The following is an 18,891-nucleotide window of genomic DNA, read 5'->3' as shown; positions in this document are numbered from 1 at the left end:
CAATGTTAGATTTCTAAGGATAGATACAGCACTTGACCCAAGGTTTAAGAATCTGAAGTGCCTTCCAAAATCCGAGAGGGACGAGGTGTGGAGAATGCTTTCAGAAGTCTTAGAAAAGCAACACTCTGATGCAGAAACTACAGAATCCGAACCACCAAAAAAGAAAATCAACTTTCTGCTGGTGGCATCTGACTCAGATGATGAAAATAAACATGTGTTTGTCCACTCTGCTTTGGATCATTATTGAGCAGAACCCGTCATCAGCATGGACGCCTGTCTTCTGGAATGGTGGTTGAAGCATGAAGGGACATATGAATCTTTAGCATATCTGGCACATAAATATTTTGCGATGCTGGCTACAACAGTGCCAGGTGAATGCCTGTTCTGACTTTCAGGTGACATTTTAAACAAGATGTGGGCAGCATTATCTCCTGCAAATGTAACCAAACTTGTTTTTCTGAGTGATTGGCTGAAGTAGGACTGAGTGGACTTGTAGGTTCTAAAGTTTTACATTGTTTTATTTTTGAATGTAGTTTTTTTTTTGTACATAATTCTACATTTGTAAGTTCAACTTTCATTATAAAGAGATTGCAGTACAGTACTTGTATAAGGTGAATTGAAATATACTATTTATTTTGTTTTTTACAGTGCTAATATTTGTAATCAACAATAAATATAAAGTGAGCACTGTACACTTTGTATTCTGTGTTGTAATTGAAATCAATATATTTTAAAATGTAGAAAACATCCAAAAATATTTAAATAAATGGTATTCTATTATTAACAGCGCGATTAATCATGTGATTAATTTTTTTAATCATGATTAATTTTTTTAATTGCTTGACAGCCCTAGAGGATAGGGATTCATTTTAAGATGCTTTGACAGAAAAATTCTAACAGTGATTACTTTTTAGAATACTTTTTTAAAACACACATTTAAAATTATGACAAGTTAGTTAAGTCTCAATATTAAACATAATTTTTAGATTTGTAATATATTTGTTTCTTAAACTTGGAGCAACAGTTTTATGCCAGAGTACACTAACCTCAGGATCTCTATCTACCCATAATGGAACTAGCCATGCCAGACCAAGCCGAGAAGGAACTTGTTCTTCACTTTTATCGTAAGGCAAGAACCAGAGAGACACCCAGTCCTGATCAGAAAGAAAAAAAAAATGAAAAGGATTTGTTTCAGACAGTAACTGTTCAAATAACCTCTTCCCTCCAACTATATACACTATTTTTTTTTTCTTTATTTCAGTACAAAGCATTAATATTGTATGGCAAAGATTCTGGAGGCAAAATGTAAAGCTTAACAATAATACTGTGTGGTATAAAACACTTTTTGCATTATAAACAAAACTAAAATGAAAAATGCACTTGTCTGTAAGACAAGACTACTGTCTTAATATGGTATAATGGTTTCTAAATTAACAGAGAAAAATAAATGCTGAGAAATAAATGCTTAATTCTGTCTATTACCTGCACAAGTGAGCAATGCTATCCAAGACACTAACTTTACTATTCTTGAACTGTGTAGTCCTTTACTTCACCAGCAGCCTCCTTTATTTTATTGGGGCTATTTCCAGAGTAAAATACTATGCAACATGAGTAAGGGTAGCAGAATTAAAAACATCTGCTATCTGAACCCAGTGTGAACTTCCCGAACTAATTTTTTTTCATTCTTAACAGACAGCATTCCTATTCTGGATTTTAGTCTCCCAAAATGGATTATAGTAAAATGCTGGCTTTGCTTTTAGCCAGTTTAAGCTCAGGACCATGACTTCCACCTTACTCTTAACCCTAAAAAACTGTAATTTACAGAATATGGTCACAAGCACATTTGGGGGCTACATTATAAGGATTTAATTAAACAAAATCAAACCATACTCATTAGTAGGCATTTTAGCCAGTTCAATTTTTCACATAAGCACCTAAGCAACTTTATAGATTATCTACATCTGCACAAAGACTTAAGACATTTAATAGAAGAGTCCAGAACCTCAATGTGTTTATTTAGGCACTGATACACCACAAAGCTTAAGCACGGTCTTAAATTTAATGGGACTCACTCACACATTTAATGTTCAGAACATGTTTCAGGACTTTCTTGAATCAGCATCTTGTACATCAACACTACCATAAGCAAGTTTTAATATTGTGCAGCATTCTGTTAAAAGAACCTTTATCTCCAGAACTGTTGGGCAAATCAAGGTATTTTTATTCAACCGTACTGTTTCCAAGTACCAGAAGTAACCTTATTTAAAATAATCTTGAAGACACTATCCTTATTACAAAATTATTTTAGAAGTAAATAACATACTTTTAGCCCTGATTTTCCATCCTTGCCTTTGAATAGTACCTCATTCTGCAAGTCGTTCCTCTTAAATCAGAAGGACTACTTGCAGAGTGATACTGCTCAGTAAGTAAGGTTAGCAGGATTGGACCTTAGCTAGTATATGTGGTACACTTAAAATAGTGATATTAGCATTCTCTAGTATTCAAATTCAGTAATTTAAAGCATCACATTTCCAAGAAAAACATCAGTTAAAATTCAATGTTCTGCTCTCTAAAGTCAAGAGAAACTAGACTGTCGGTTTGAACTCTGTCAGTAACAATGTGTCAATGCTTAAATTACACAGATGAAAAACTAAGGGCAGCTTTTAGTGCTCTCACCATATTTTTGGCTTGAGACATCATTTCATGGGACAAGTGAAGCAAGCAAAGTACTGTGCTCTTTGTGACACCTTTGCCCATGAAGGACATAGCATTTCCTCCCCATTCAACATAAAAAGATGAGATGACCTGTAATAAAATAAAAATAAAATAAAACAACATAATTTCATGGTGGCTTTACTATGAGGAATACATAGATAAATACGAACAGTCCTGCAGACTTCAGTTAATTTAAATCATGACTAAGTGTAAATAGCAGCCTTTACCTGCAATTTTAGAAATACCTTACATTTCTAGTATAACAAGCTACTTGGTCAGAGGTTCACTTATGATAAGGCTGTACCCCAGTGTTCAATGTCCTGCTCTTCTCTTGGCTCTCATTCAGGTCTGCAGTATCCTTCATTTGTCTATGGGCCAGTTACCGAATGGATCTTTTATGTGGTTGTGACAGTTATTCATGATCAGGTGTTTTTGTTCTGAGTCTTGTATTAGTATGCCTGGGATTACAATGTATTGTTTTGTTAAACATGTTCAATTTTTAGCCTTGACTAATTTACATATCCAGCTTGCCACAAACCCTATGTCCCAAGTTACTATTTTGTATTAAAACACCCCCTTTGGATAACTTAAAAACAAAATATCTTTTGCATGGCTGATAAAGACACACAAACTTTTCAGTTATGGCAGTCAATTAAAATATTTTGTAGCTCTTCATAATTGTCTGTTGGATAGCCAGCTTTCCAATATTATGAAGAAATTATTTATGGCTACCTTGGTTCTTAAAAAAAGGGAATGGTGCGGATAATGCTGTACTTCTTGCTAAAAAGTAAATTGGTTATTACAAGAAGCTTTCTGTAAAAAAAACTTGTGTGTTTAGTTGTTGGCGCTTTGTACAAAACTTACACTACAGAAAGAGGGTTTATATTGGGCAGTTTATTTTGACTTGCACTGATATAAATGCAAATTTTAATTTTAAACATCAAAAACTGCTAAACAGTGATATGGTCACAAAACTGATGTAACCATCAGGTGTAAGAATTACACCTAAAGAACATTTTCCACCAAAAAAACTGCTATTATAACTTGCCCATTTGCCTGTTCCTTCAAGCCACCCCCTTCCATAAAAACCCCAAACCAACCCACTATTAAGTTATCTGTTATATTTGGTTCACTTGAAATTGCATGAAACTTACTGCAGACAGGACCTAAATGTTAGCAATCAGTTGCTTGTTGCCTTCATCTTAGCTGTTACCTATGACCACTTTCTATCACGTGACACCATCTATAATCTTGGTCCCATTTTTGATTCTAGACTCCCATCTGAACTTTCATCAATCAAACGGATCCAACTATTTTACTTCCACTTTAGGAACTTGCCAACTTGCTAAATCAGCTGTTGAACTCTATGTTTTTGTTTGATCACATCATGATTTATAGTAATCAGTTGTTTGCAGGACTTCCAGATATTCATTGACTGTCTTCAGTTATTTCAGAAGCTGACAATTAGATTAAAAGTAAAATGTTTCTATCAGAATAGTCTTTTCAGAGAGTTATCAAAGCTGTCGACAATGTTTAAAATTTGAATCTTAAAGAATAACTTCTGATGTATCTCTTTTTTCACTCTTTATGATAACCTGTTTGAAGACCAAAGTTAAAATCTAGACAAACGGATTTCCTCCGCTTTGCAACTATTCTACATTACTATAAGATTACTTAAGAGTACTAAATTATCTGTAATATTTTATTTTAGAAGACAGATAAGTTGGGTTATTTGGGGAGGGGGCGGGGGGGGGGGGGGGGGAGAGAAGCAGGAAATATTTCCATAGACTGACAACAAATGAAGGGACCAGAAAAATGAGGGTTTGGGGCTTACAAACAATGAAATTATTCCTTTAGCCCACTATGCTTTCCCTAGTTTACCGCTATCTTACCTACCTACCAAGGTTTTCTTTTTTTGCATTTCTAAAGAACTTTTGCCAATAGGCAGACATCCTGTGGATTTTTCTCTTTTGTATTTCTTAATTATAAAACTCAGTCCAATAGACAAAGGACACACTGATTTGAAAAAATCACTAGCCTTATTTACCTCCTATAATTTAACTCTTGTCTGAAACTAACAGGTACAAAAATGAGAGAACAGAGGCACAAAGAACAGAGCAACACAAATTGGATTGATTTGTTTTTAATTTAAACTAATACTTGTCACTTCAGACTGGTTTTAGTGTCCACCCAGAACATTTACATTCCACAGTTTAGTCTTCAGTTTATTTTTTGCCATATTGGAGATAAAAAAATAGGAAGAAAAAAACCTCTCTCCACTGTCTAGCTATGCCAAAAGAAGAGTAGGAGGCACTGGATATGGTTTTAATTTAATTAAATATGTGGGATTACACACCAGATAAGACTACAGTGTAGGTAATTCTATATGTGTTTCCATATACTCTGGGGGCTGCCATCAGGCTTCCCTCTTCCCAATCCAGATCTCACTGACCCCACTACTTTAACCCCATCACCCCCTCCTTGTATGGGGGTTAAGAAGGGAGCTATAAGGGAGGGGCTGACTCCCTGCTATATCAGTAATAGGAACCCCAAATCCCCTTTCTCTGCTCCTTTAAAGGATTCTTCCTTTAAATCCTTTACCAATCCAATTTACCTGATCATTGTACCCATTCCATATGGAGTACCTGCTCTGGACATTTTGCAACAAGCATACATAACGAGTTGCGACATTAACCCCTAATGGCCTAATCCTCCTTTCCTACCCTACCAAGCCCTAACTCACTGAGGGGAGGCTAAAAATCCACCTTACCTCAGCCAATCTGGTGGTGAGAGAAAATGCCTTCCCAGACCTCCGAGAAGAGCCAGGACTAGCATAATGCCCACAGCAGGTAACCATAAAGTCTGGTATTTTAACCACTTCCACAGGTGGAACTGTGGGTGCTGCTAGCTTTGTCCAAGTTAAAGACGGCTTTGCCAGAACTGCCTTGGGTGTAATTACACTCCTATCTTCAGTCAGCTGTTATAGGGAGGGGGCAGTCGTCCCCGCTCCCCACACGACCTGATCTGGCTGTACTGTGTCCTGCTTCTTTACCTGAACAGGTAATTGTACCGGGGGGGGGGAGAGTGGAGGGAAGAGGAGAACGTAGAAGAGGGGCCTTAATGGGGGCAACAACCCTCTTCCTACTAACCTGCCGAAAAGCTCTGTGCATGCAGTTAAAAGGGTAATTCACCTTCTCCTTCCAGCCAGATAAAGGACCCCACCTCTTAATATGCAGTGAGGACATTATAAAAACAACTTTTGTTTTGAACAGCCCTAAAGCCAGAAAAGCTGAGCATCGAAAGTTGATATTTGGCATGAAAATAGTCCTCGTTTGGCATAGACTTGAGTTGTTTTGGATTAAATTAATTTTGATTTCGCCAATTAGATTCTTTGAAAATTATATATGTAGAGTACATTTTGCATAGACTTTTACTAAGCTCATAAAGGGATCAATCCTACATAATTATGTCAAAGGAATTTTATCATTAATATCATTTAGAACAGGGTAAAGACCAAAGTGCACAGAGGGGGAAGACGCTGAACCTTCATGCACAAATAACTTAGCAGCTCACTTAAAAATGTAGTGGTGATACTCAACATGTACACCTCATAAGGTCCTCTTAAAAGGTCCAGTAGAGGATCAAATATGACGAACTTATCAAACACAAAGACATTGAAATATACAATTTCAAACTGGTCAAAATGGATCTGCTTCACTCCACCACTCATAAGTTATTTTTTTATTTCTAACTGGTGAAGTTAAATATTTTTTTATTTGATACTCCTTCCCTGCAACTTGCATGGCGGACACACACCCAGAATTCATTCACTGTTCCGTTTTCACTGAAATCACTGTGCCACAAGATTACCAAGTAAAATTTCCCAATAATCATATTTCATTTAACAAAACACACAAGAGTAATATGTACCTTGTTTTATTATTGCTACCACCAAAATACAAGTGATAACATAAGTTACTTACCTCAAGAAGACCTGTCAAATATTTCATACAAATTGTGAATGGCTCAGTTGTTGCAGAGTATGAACTCCAGCCTGGATGTGCAGTGACATGGACCATTCCTCGTAACGTTCTCTCCAAAGAAGGCAATCCATAAAAGTGGGGCGCATCTGTTACCCGTAAACACTGTAGCAGTTTCAGAGCCAGCTGTGTTCGGAAACAATCAGTAAGTTCCAAGCCTTTTCTGTTCCAAATACAAAAGGCAAATGTATCAGATGGAAGTATAAAAATTAACTTAATCGGTATTATTTTATTGAATGCCAATGGCATTTTATTATACCTGTAGTTCTATAAGTCTAGGTATCAAAATCTCTTGTATATGGTAAAGCAGGACAAAGTTTGACATTTGCAGCTTCAAGTGTTTTTCAGTTCTGAAAGCCCCAAATTTCAATTTGAAAAATGTAGGAACACTCACTCAAATAAAAAAGGGATGAATACAGAAAGAACCTTGTAATATACTAAGGAACACACCAAAGAGAGGGAAAGAAAAATCCAGAATTCTGGATCCCTTGTTATGAGACGAAGAAAAAAGTGCCGCCTTCACTAGTTGCACTTTAAAAAGTTCGGTCTTAGAGATGATAAAGGTATCAGAGACATTTCCTGTGGTTAAAGTGCTACCAGGCTACCAGATAAAAATGGTACAGTGTTATAGGCCATGCATCCAGCTGTTAAGCAAAATGTGGCGATCAGCAGGGATTTTTGTAACTCCCCCACCCTTTTTTAAGAATGTCTTCCTCACTGTTACAGATAAAAAATAAAATGAACTGGAGGAAAAAAATTAAAAAAGACTATTGCTTTGAAGAAACCATAAACAAGTAAATTGTGGTTAGCTTAGTTATAAGGTGAATATTATTATTCCAAATTGGCCTGATGTTGGAAAGGTACAATTTTAAAAATATTTTGAATAAAACCACAGGTAGCAGTAAAGAGTTTTATTAATGCATTTAGGCAGAAACATAAGGTTAGAGATGTCTGGTTATTGCTTTAGGGTATGGAGACAAATTAATAGGAAATTCACATTGCTACTACCATGACTGCATAAATTAATGTGGAAACAGCTTAAGACCTTCTATTGGAGCTGAGAGTCAGGGATAAGGGCCAAACTGCCTGTGGCTGAAATAATTAGGCCTGAAAAAAAAATTGGGTAATATTAAATATTTGCTGATTTCTCATTTGTTGATGATATGTCTCAACTACTCTGATGTCCCTTATTCGCTTATAAATAACTGCCAGAAAGGCAGCAGAGTCAGCATCCACTCATGCATGTTTTATCAACTAATAAGTAGAAATGACAAGTCCTACCCCTTTTCAGATAACAAATTGAAAATATATTATTTGCTGTAACTAGAAATACTATAGCCAACACCACAGACCCCAACCTCCATAAAAGTAGAAAGTACTCAAGCAATTTTAGTATAGAATAAGTGAAAGGGCCTAATGTTGGGCCTCACATCAAATGGCAAACATATTTTCCACTTTACACTTCATTTTGAGGATTGAAGATACTTCCCTCCCATCACTTGCCCTGATCCCTTAAATTATTTGGTCTCTAATCACCTATAAAGAACACTGGTTTTTGCCATGGCAAAAGGAATTTTGTCAAGTCATCATTTTCTCCTTTTTTTAAAAAAAGGAGAAAAGCCCTGGTACATACTGTAATTATTACCTAAATATGCACATATATAAAATGTGTCTATATAACAGATTATACAATTACCAACAAGTTTCCAAAGTTTCCATTTAGCTAGAATCTTGAAATTTGGTATATTCATTAGATTGGATTGTTAAGTACAGAAATTAGCCCAAATTTGAAATGTGACCTTTCAATAAATTACTAAAACATGAATAGTTTTTAATCAGATGTCTGTGTTTCACATGTCTTTAAATACATACAGAATATTGGAGGAAATTACTAAAATTATCTGCAAGGGAGCCACTGTGGGGATGAGACCTCAAATTTGAAGATTATAGTTCACCAGTTTTATTTAGTGGGTTTTACACAATATATTTTTCATTTTTTAAAAAAGAATTATAAAATATTTTATAAATATTTAATATTTATATTATAAATATTTAATATTAAAAAATGCAGCTGTTTAAGGACCTGATCCAAGTTTATTGATATCAATGAAATGTAAAGACTCCCATTGACTTCAACTGGCTTTGGATCAAGCCCTACAAGACCACGCATTTGTATGCTATATGAAGATATATTCAATTAGAGCTGATCAGAAAACAGCAAGAAAATTTTGCAAAGAATTTCCCTGAAAAAACTGTCATTTTTCATCAAATATTCAAAGGAATTTGGCCAGATCTACATTTGATCATAGGCTTGTCTACAGAAATGTTTAGTTTGCAGCCTACTGGGGCATAAATCTACTCTGCATTAGTCTGCTGCACGCTGTTTGTCCATGTGAATTCTGCTATCATAAACTAGAAGTTCCCTGGTGCGCTTTAACCCACCTTGCTTTGAAGTAGATTGGGAGTAGATTAAAGCATACCAGGGAACTTTTAGTGCGTGGCAGCAAGATCCACATGGATGCAGTGTGCAGCACACTAGTGAGAGGTAATTTCAGAGCCCTGGTTGCCACAAACTAAGTGTTCATTTAGACAAGGCCTTAGCTGCAAAATATCTGTATATGGAAAGTGACCTTATCCCACCCACTATCAAGTTCTGATACTTTCACAACCTTTAAAAAGGCATGCATGCAACAATATGTTCATAATATTAATGTAACATTTCTATCATTGTTACAATCTTTCAACATATAACAAATAACAGTTTGATAAAATAAAATAACAGCGTAAATTAATTAAAACAATTAAACTAAATGTCACGGCTTTTACCAATCTGAACTCTCAGGTGACTCTTCCAATAATCACATCTGTCCAAAGGGCAGACTGTTGTGAACTAATATGTGCAATTGTATCATCAATTCTTTCAGAGGCTCACAATTAGCAATAAACCAGGTCTAAGCGGTAGCCCAATTTATAGCATGGCCATAGTCTGATCTTTCGGATCCAAATAAAACCAGATTTGACTAAATAAGTCTGTTTATGTTCATACAGTATACAAGATCATATATACAGTGGGGAGAGAGAGCATTAAAAAAATATATGGGGTATTAAATATAGAGGATATTAGAAAAAGATTGTAACTACATTTTTTTTTATTGTGCCACCAAGGACTTATAATTATATTACTGAGGTACAATATTTCAGCTACCATATATTTGAACCCTGAATCATGTGGACAGATCCTCTTATACTGTACCTGTTAGTAACTGATGTGAAGCAGAGTAGCAACATGTTAAAGAGACCGATCAGTTCTTTCTGCAGTTGTTGCCTGACAGCAGTCTGTATGTCATCTGTTTCATCCTGCTCCTGGGATTCAGGTCGTACCAGAAGGTCTAACAGTGAACTTGAATTCTAAAGAGGGAAATAACATTAAAATCTTCGATTCCTATCCTAATACCCTGTCTATTGAGAATTATTTTTTTTTGGTCCACTTGTTATAAGTTAAAATGTAGTTTAATAATTTCACTAATGAATACTTCCTTTAAAAACCTGAAATGTATACTTTTCTATTAGGTCTGCCAGTCTACTAAGCAGTACACAAGAAAAGTTCTGATCATTAAGTCATAGTACACTGCATTATGAAGCAGTGCTATTCAAGATAATGCAAATGTCAGATGAATTATTTCCCCGAGATTCCAAAAGCATGTGAAAAATACACACATGCAATTGAGATTAGTTCAAATTATACCCTCCTGTTTGACTACATTTCCTGAAAGACTCAATCTGATGGCTTTTTAGTTGTTAATATATTTTATATTTAATGGGCTCTCTTTTCAACAGTGCTTAGGCTCCCATTTAAAGGAGATGGAGTGATCCAATTTCCATAAGTAGTCAGATTTTCATAATAAGTGAGAGCAATGGGAGCTGCTGGATGCTGAATACTCACTTTTATGCTTAGATTACATTTCATTTGTACTCTTTAAAAAGCAGATGATATGCCCTATGCAGGATCTCTTCCAAGGTAGAAAACCAAATAAATTATCCTTCTTTTAGCCCCATGTAGTTTAGAAAATAAAGCAACTGGTACCTTATTAGTTCAAACACCTAAAAGTACTGCAGACTTCATCCTTGGTTAATAGTATTTTACTATCAGTTTTTCATAGTATCACTTCAAAAGAAGTTTTATTTATGAGCTACAGACAATCAGCAGCCAGTCCAAATAGAGAATGTATTACCACCAATTAAGTAGTATCATTACTACGAAGTCATAAGCTTAACACTGAAATCATAGAAGTATATGAGTAGAAACCTAATGGTATCATCTGGCAAAAGCAACGCTTGCCATCAGAAAAGTCATTTACACAACAACAAAAAAGCAAAACCTTTTACAATTGTTTGATGTTAAATATTAAAAGTTGTGGTTCAGACTACAAGGTAACCTATCACTACTAATGATAAATTTAATTGTAGTTCTTGATTTTGTAAAAACAATATGATTTTCTTTAAAGCAGCAGAAACCATTTAGCCGTTTTCTACCAGGAATGCTTTAACCAAAAGCAAACAATAATAAAATCAAGATGCATTTTAAAGGCTTTATTTGTGGATGGTCTGCTGCTATATCACTTTGTGAAGTTTGCAATTTATATTTTCCCCTAGGTATATTCTTACATGTTTAAGCACTACCTCCAGAATCCACTGTAGATGTTCTGCCTCCAAACTCTTCTTCTGTTCCCTAAGCAACTTGTTTAGAAAACTTAAGACATCAGCCAGAAGCTTCTCATCTTCTGTAGAAGCTGGAAGTACTTGCAGAAACCTTTGGTACAAACAAACAGTATAACTATGGATTTCACTTTCATACCTGAAGCACATGACTTGAGATCTGAAATTCCAACATGATATAAAACATCCTTCAATACAGCAACACTGTGGACTTCTCTATAGTAAGGATTAAATTTAGAGATATGAACAGAAGTAAAGACAGGGAAAGAGCTATTAACACTGAAATATACTACCAAAACTAACTACAAGGGAAAAGAGCTAAATTAACTGCCTTCTTTTTTACAATTCATCTTTTAAATTCAGTTGTTTTAGTCATATTTATTTTTTAGATTTTGCTCCTTTTCTAAGTGCAAGTTATATATACTTGGCAACTAAAAAGTAAATTCCTTTTTAACATATCTTTTTTAAAATACTGAAAACAGAGGATCTTTTCTTGTCATGTTATTCTGTAGAGAAAAGTTTATTAGGAAAACTCCAAGTATTCTATACATCTTAAAGCTTAGATACTTAATATTATAGGGGCTGCTGGTAGCAACCGCTATTTAGATTACTTAACATTTTCCATTATGTAAGATTTTTGACCTTTTCCATAAGAAACTATCACATTTCCATTGTTTGTAACAGGCCTTTGCTATTCAACAGGGGAAATCCTCTCCTGTCCTCTTCTGGACTAAGCTACAGCTAATGTATTTAGTCTTGTCATTCAAGAAGTGGCAGTCTGTGCTGCAGTCATGAAGGCTATGGGTTCAAATCCTGTTGATAGTGCATGATGGGGATAATGCATGATTAGTTATACATAGTCGAGAAAACTGTTGCTCTTCGAGATGTGTTGGTCATGTCCATTCCATTCTAGGTGTGTGCACACCAATGTGCACGGTTGTTGGAGATTTTTGCCTTAGCGGTATCCACTGGGCCGGCTGGGGCGCCCGCACGAGTACGGCACTCAAGGGTCAGTATATCAGGCGCCACCAGCCCTATGGCCTCTCAGTTCCTTCTTGCTGGCAACTCTGGGCAGGAGAGACAGGTTATGGAATGGACATAAGCAACATATCTCGAAGAACAACAGTTATGAAAGGTAGGTAACCACTTTTTCTTCTTTGAGTGCTTGCTCATGTCGATTCCATTCTAGGTGACTCACAAGCAACATCAATGGAGGTGGGGTCAGAGTTCATGGTCTTGCAGCTTGCAGCACTGCTCTGCCAAAGCCAGTGTCATCTTGAGCTTGCTGGGTAAGCACATAATGAGATGCGAATGTGTGGACAGACAACCAGGGAGCGGCCCTACTGATCTCTTGGATTGGTAACTGTGCCAAAAAGGCTGCTGACAAAGCTCGTGCCCTAGTCGAGTGTGCCGTCACGATCGCCACAGAGGCACCTTTGTCAGCTCATAGCAATAGCAGATGCAGGCCGTGATCCAGGACAAAATCCTCTGAGCGGACACTGGGCAACCTTTCATTCTGTCAGCCACCACATCAAACAACTGCCTTGACTTACAGAATGGTTTTGTTCTATCTATGTAGAAGGCCAGCGCCCTCCTAACATCCAGGTGTGTAGCCTGCGCTCCTCATCTGACGCACGAGGCTTTGTAAAGAAGATGGGTAAGTATATGTCCTGGCCAGGATGAAACTGGGAAACGACCTTGGGCAGAAAGGCTGGGCTCGGTCCAGGGAGGATCGGATGTGGTCCGGCACCCTGACTACCCAGTGTAGGTCGTGCCTGTTGGGGATGTAGACCGATGCCAGCCATGTTTGCAAAGGCCGAAGATGGAGTCAAGCATGGCTGACCACATATGTACACGTGGCCATGTGGCCCAACAACCGCAGGCAGGTGTGAGCTGTGGTGAGTGGGTGGTTCTTTACATGGGAGATAAGGTTCGACGTGGCCTGAAAACATGCTTCTGAAAGGAAGGCTCTGGCTCACATGGGGTCGAGAACTGCCCCAATGAACTCTATTCAGTGAGCCAGTGTTAAGGTGTATTTTTTTTCTCGTTTATTAACAGGCCCAGGTCGCGGCATGTGGAACGCACCAGATCGAGGCTCCTCTGCACTTGCTCCCGAGACCTGCCCTCGACGAGCCAGTCGTCGAGATACAGGAAGAACTGGACCCCTCAACGTCTCAAGTCAGCAGCCACTGGCGCAATACATTTTGTGAACATGCTCAGGGCTGATGAGAGGCCAAAGGGCAGCGCCCTAAATTGAAAATGGCATCCGCCCACTATGAAACGGAAGAAATGTCTGTGACCTTGAAATATGGAAATAAGTAGGGCCCTACCAAATTCATGGCCATGAAAATCGCATCATAGACCGTGAAATCTGGTCTTTTATGTGCATTTACCCTATACCAAACAGATTTCATGGGGGAGACCAGTGTTTCTCAAATTGGGGGTCCTGACACTTAAGGGAGTTGCAGGGATTATTTTACAAGATTATTTTAGGGGGGGGGGGGGTCATTGTTTTGCCACCCTTAATTATGTGTTGCCTTCAGAACTGGGCAGCTGGAGAGTGGTGGCTGTTGGCCAGGCATCCAGCTGTGAAGGCAGAGCCCTGCCAGCAGCAGCGCAGAAGTAAGGGTAGCAATATCATACCATGCCACCTTTACTTCTATGGTGTTGCCTTCAGAGCTGGGCAGCCGGAGAGTGGAGGCTGCTGACTGAGGGCCCAGCTCTGCCGGCAGCAGTACAGAAGGCATGGTATGGTGTTGCTACCCTTACTTCTGTGCTGCTGCTGGCGGGGCGCTGCCTTCACAGCTGGGCGCCTGGCCAACAGCCACCACTCTCCAGCCGCCCAGCTCTGAAGGCAGCGCATAAGTAAGGGTGGCAATACCATACCATGCCATCCATACTTCTGGGCTGCTGCTGGCAGTGGCTCTGCCTTCAGAGCTGGGCTCCTGGCCAGCATACATCTCTCTCCAGCTGCCCAGCTCTGAAGGCAGAGCCGCCACCAGCAGCAGCCCAGAAGTACCGATGGCATGGTACGGTATTGCCACCCTTACTTATGCGCTGCCTTCAGAGCTGGATGGCTGGAGAGTGGTGGCTGTTGGCCACGGTAGTAGAAATGTGAATTTCTTATTAATTTGTCTCCATACCCTAAAACCATAATCAGACATCCCTAACCTTCATTCAGTGCACATACTAGACACAAAAGGGGATGAAATTAAAGTTGTCTGGACAACTATAAATCTGGAGTGTCCTAACTTGCAAGTGCTTGACTTTGCAAACAAAATAACATTCTTTTAATGTCGGAATTTTTAATGTAATATACCTATATACCTTGATACACTGCTTTGTAACTAGTGACTACACTTTTCACTTATGCTTACCTGTTGAATGCTGTTTGCCAAGCCACGCCCTTTGAAGTGGTCCTGCAAGAGCCAGTGCTAAATTTTAAAGCCAGCTTGTCGTTTAGAATATAAAAACTCATCCTAGTCACAGCAGCTCTAACTTCCCTGTGGGACACGGCCTGAATTACTGCATTAAGACAATCCTGCAGTCCACTGGTTGTGTGTGTTATCTTCAACGTAAGAATGTCCTCTGAGGATAGCTTTAATGTGTCTAAAAATCTGAAAAAGAAATAAAGGCATAGAATGACACTTAATAGCCTGCATCTTTTTAAATGATTTTAATAGCCACCGATTTCTTCATTTTTCTTGTTCTAATGAGAAAATTAACTGTGAACCTCTTAGGTATTCATTTTGATCAATCATGTCTTTAAAAAAAAATTAACCCTGAGCTGGCTTGTTTTTAAAGGTTGGTTTGTATTGAGAAGCTATTGGGCATAATTATGGTACTTACGTCTTCCCAATACTAATGTTGGTAGTCACTTCTATGAGAATACTATTTTATTTTCAACAGAGTATACTAGATCAGTGTGCATTTGCCTATGGAAAGTCAGCATAAATATGACTGTCCTGCCATAAAGATGATGATGATGTTGTTAGTGGCTCTGCGCCTTCAAATCCTAAAATAGATGAAACTTCCAAAGGATAGATCCGTCCCCATTCTAATGAAGTCCACAACTCATCATCAGTTCCTCTGCTTGTCCAGCCAATCTACTGAGTTGAGGTAGCTTTATACAATACCCCAGTTTCACCCCTCATGAAAATCACTGGCTTCTCTGCTGAATTTGCAGACAGATGTATCAAATTAATTCTATTTTTGGTAGTGATTTTCATGACGTGGACATCTGAGAGATGAACTGAAACCAAAACCCTCTCACATACAATCTACTACTCACAGGATATTCAATAGCAATGACGTCAGGCATTATCAACATGCACAATGCCACTTCATTATGCCCCCTCTAAAGAGTTTTAATATAAATGCACTTTTGGAAAAGCCTGAGTTTGGTCAGCTTTGTTCCTTCCTTTCCCCTCTCTCCTTTAATTAAAAAATGTCTGCAATGTTCATAGGTGTGGAGCTAGCAATGTGGGCCTCATATCATAAATCCTATTTCAACTATGAATAATACGATGGATAATAAGACAGAAAAGTATCTTATCCTAGATTAGTTACTTATTAAAAAAATGGTTGAGATGAACAGGAACTGGAATTTAAAATACACAACCACACCCTGTGACGTATGTGCAGATAACTCATAAGGAACTAGGTATGTATACTGAAAAGGTGCAAGTTAAGACAGGTCACCGGAAGGTGATAAACAGATTCTAGGCAGGAAGGGGGTAGTAAACACTTCTCTCTCTAGCAGATCTTTGCCTATTTTATGCTTCTGGGCCAACTCAATCACCATAAAATAAATGTTCATACTTGGAGACAGGCTCCGTTTGCTGTCTGGGTCAGGTGCAGGCCCAAGGATTTACAAAAACAAAGGAACCCCAAGATAAGCATCTGAACAGGGGACCTCCTGGGGTAAGGGACCATATCCAGTAACTGCATAAAAGCAGCGGAGAGGAGATGAGATTTCATTCTTCACCAAGGAATTAAGAGGATAGTGAGTTTGCTTCATGGAAAAATAGATCTCAGTCTGGCTTGGTGAAAATGCTGAGAAGAACTTTGGGTAAGAAACTTCTTTACACAGGAAGATAATGTCTTAGTTAAATTTGGTTTCTAGAAAGCATGTTATGATTTTATTTTATACGTAAGCATTTGTTCTCAATGTTCTTATTTATTATCATTTGAATCTCTGTTCTTTGATGATAAACTTATTCTTGTTTTCAGTATAAATATATGTCTCAGTGCAGTGTGTTAAGTAGACTAGTGATCCTGAATGAAAACTAGTAAGCAGGTATGTACTAGTCCTTTGTGAGTAAAGTATCAGAGTCCTCAAAGTGGTCAACAGAACATGAGCTGGGCACTCCAGAGGGAAGACTTGGGGGTTGGTGCATGCCTATTGCTAACCTGTACAGCGAGAGCAAGGCCTGCAGAGGTAGTGCTTATTTTGCCAGAGGCTGGTGGAGTCAAGGAACTGATCCACAGCAGGTACAGACAAGGCCCCCTCACGCTAAGGGCAGGTGGTAGCAAGATGCCTCGCAGCCTTGGATAACCCTGGGAAGCACCACAGATACATAAGCAGATAATTCAGTCCTACTAAATAAATCAAATGCCCTTTGAACAGAGCAAACTTGTAGAATATTTAAGCTCTGCAAAATACTCCAAAATATAGCAAATTTGAGCACTTTTTAAAATTATGTTAAATATAATTAAAGAGATCTGAAGGCTAATTTCTTGTCAAACCAGTATGGTCCTTCATGTTATAAAATTAACAGTTTTAAGGAAATTCCATCCCAAACAAACCAACAGTAGATGAAGAATTTAAGTCAAGTTTACTTTAGCAGGATATAGCACTCCCTAAAACCAAGATGAGCTGCCTCATGTTCAGCAACACTTAGCTTTATGGCTTAACCCTGCTGCCATTGTAATCAAAGGGAGTTTGTTTTTCAATCTATATAAATGGGAGTAGGAGCAGGCTCTAGATTTATCACAGAGCTGCAATTCAGATAAACTAGCAGCCCCTGACAGCATTTTTCACAACCAGCTGGTATGTGATCCTTTACCACTTAAAATGATAGCAATTTTGAACCATGAACAGTTTGGACTACAATGCAATATAAAGTTAAAAGGTATTTAACCTTGAAGGAAGGCTACTTCAATTATATTATGATTCAATGTAAAGATATCATGACTTACGCTTGTGCTTCTGTTTCATAGTTCACCAGTTGCAATAGGTTATCAATCCCATGATACCATGACAGATTCCAAGCCATCTTAAGCATGTCAGACACAGGCTTCGAGGTCAAGCAGTCAGAAGATAACAGCAAAACAACAGAGTTAGGACTAACTGCATGATGAGCGGTGATTCTGATTGGGAGGTGATACCTTTAGAAAAATTGTATTGAAATATTCAGTTATAACATGACATTCAATTTTTCAACCAAGGTTTTTTGAAAGTCTGTGGGGGGAGAAAAAGAAGTCACATTTACTACTTAAGAACACAGAACACAAATATGTCCTTCCCTTCACAAACGCATCCTCTAGTCTGGAAGCTACAAATTCCCAGACTAAAGGATTCTGTGTGTGAAGAAAGATTACTCAACTATGAAGAAGCCCATTTTTTTCCTCCCAAAACACTGAATACAGAGCCTGAAAGGGATTTTCTTACCACCACCTACCGGTAAGAGAGAGAGAAACAAAGTATAGCTCTTCTCTTGTTTATATCTCCTTTGGCTAGGAAATAAAGTCTGCTGCCTGGGCTGGCATATAGGAACACCATAGAATTAGGCTGGTAAAACAATTAGAAATTTAGCTTCTCATTTACTACTACTCCGGCCAGTACAGAAATGCAAGTTCACTAAAAGGTAGATGTTTTATTTCCATCTGTAACCTCTTTTTCAGTATGTCTGCTTCTGAACATTTTCTACTAGCATGACAGGCAACAAGACAATATCAACATGGTCAAAATATGAGAGAATGCAAGACTCAAAACTGGAGCCTCTGGGTAGAAACAAAAGAATAACTGTATAATAAAGGGAAAACACTTCAATCACAATCCAATTCCTCCTCCCGCCCCCCCCCCCCAAAAAAAAGAAAACCACTCAAAGATGCTCAGAATGAAAACATTTAAAGCATGCAAAGACCACACATGTATTGTGAGGTCTCCTATTACTTATTGATTTCCATGTAAATTTACTCAGTTTGGAAGTTTATTTTTTGTTTTGTTTTAAAACTGATAGCCAAGCTGGAGTTTCTCGATCTCACACAGTTTCTTCAACAACAGCTCTGTAGTTCAAACTAGATCCTGAGTCACAACTCCATTAACTTCAGAGCTCACTGATACTTTCACAACCTTATCAGCCTGAACTGAAAAGTTTAAATGGGGGAAAAAATTATAACCTTTACAGTGAGCAAA

The 18,891-nt window shown here is 37.9% G+C and overlaps 1 protein-coding gene across 8 annotated transcripts in view; it reads right to left on the bottom strand.

The window, feature by feature from the left end:
- RTTN (rotatin) overlaps positions 1–18,891 on the bottom strand; it is a 179,007-nt gene that overhangs the window by 94,909 nt on the left and 65,207 nt on the right. For 7 of the 8 annotated variants that reach the window (XM_065585178.1, XM_008164415.4, XM_042860404.2 and 4 more), the window contains 7 exons: positions 17,673–17,861; positions 14,849–15,088; positions 11,421–11,565; positions 10,009–10,163; positions 6,699–6,918; positions 2,677–2,805; positions 1,047–1,154 (listed from right to left, as the gene is read on the bottom strand). In XM_065585178.1, the coding sequence (XP_065441250.1) occupies positions 1,047–1,154; positions 2,677–2,805; positions 6,699–6,918; positions 10,009–10,163; positions 11,421–11,565; positions 14,849–15,088; positions 17,673–17,861 (1,186 nt within the window). The remainder of the gene's footprint in view (positions 1–1,046; positions 1,155–2,676; positions 2,806–6,698; positions 6,919–10,008; positions 10,164–11,420; positions 11,566–14,848; positions 15,089–17,672; positions 17,862–18,891) is intronic. The other variant, XM_024102084.3, reaches the window with a different exon arrangement.

The sequence above is a fragment of the Chrysemys picta genome, chromosome 2 (genome assembly GCF_011386835.1).
Source record: "Chrysemys picta bellii isolate R12L10 chromosome 2, ASM1138683v2, whole genome shotgun sequence".
Classification (NCBI taxonomy): Eukaryota; Metazoa; Chordata; order Testudines; family Emydidae; genus Chrysemys; species Chrysemys picta.
Note: the sequence above shows the minus strand (reverse complement) of the source record. Positions and strands in the feature narration are given on the sequence as shown.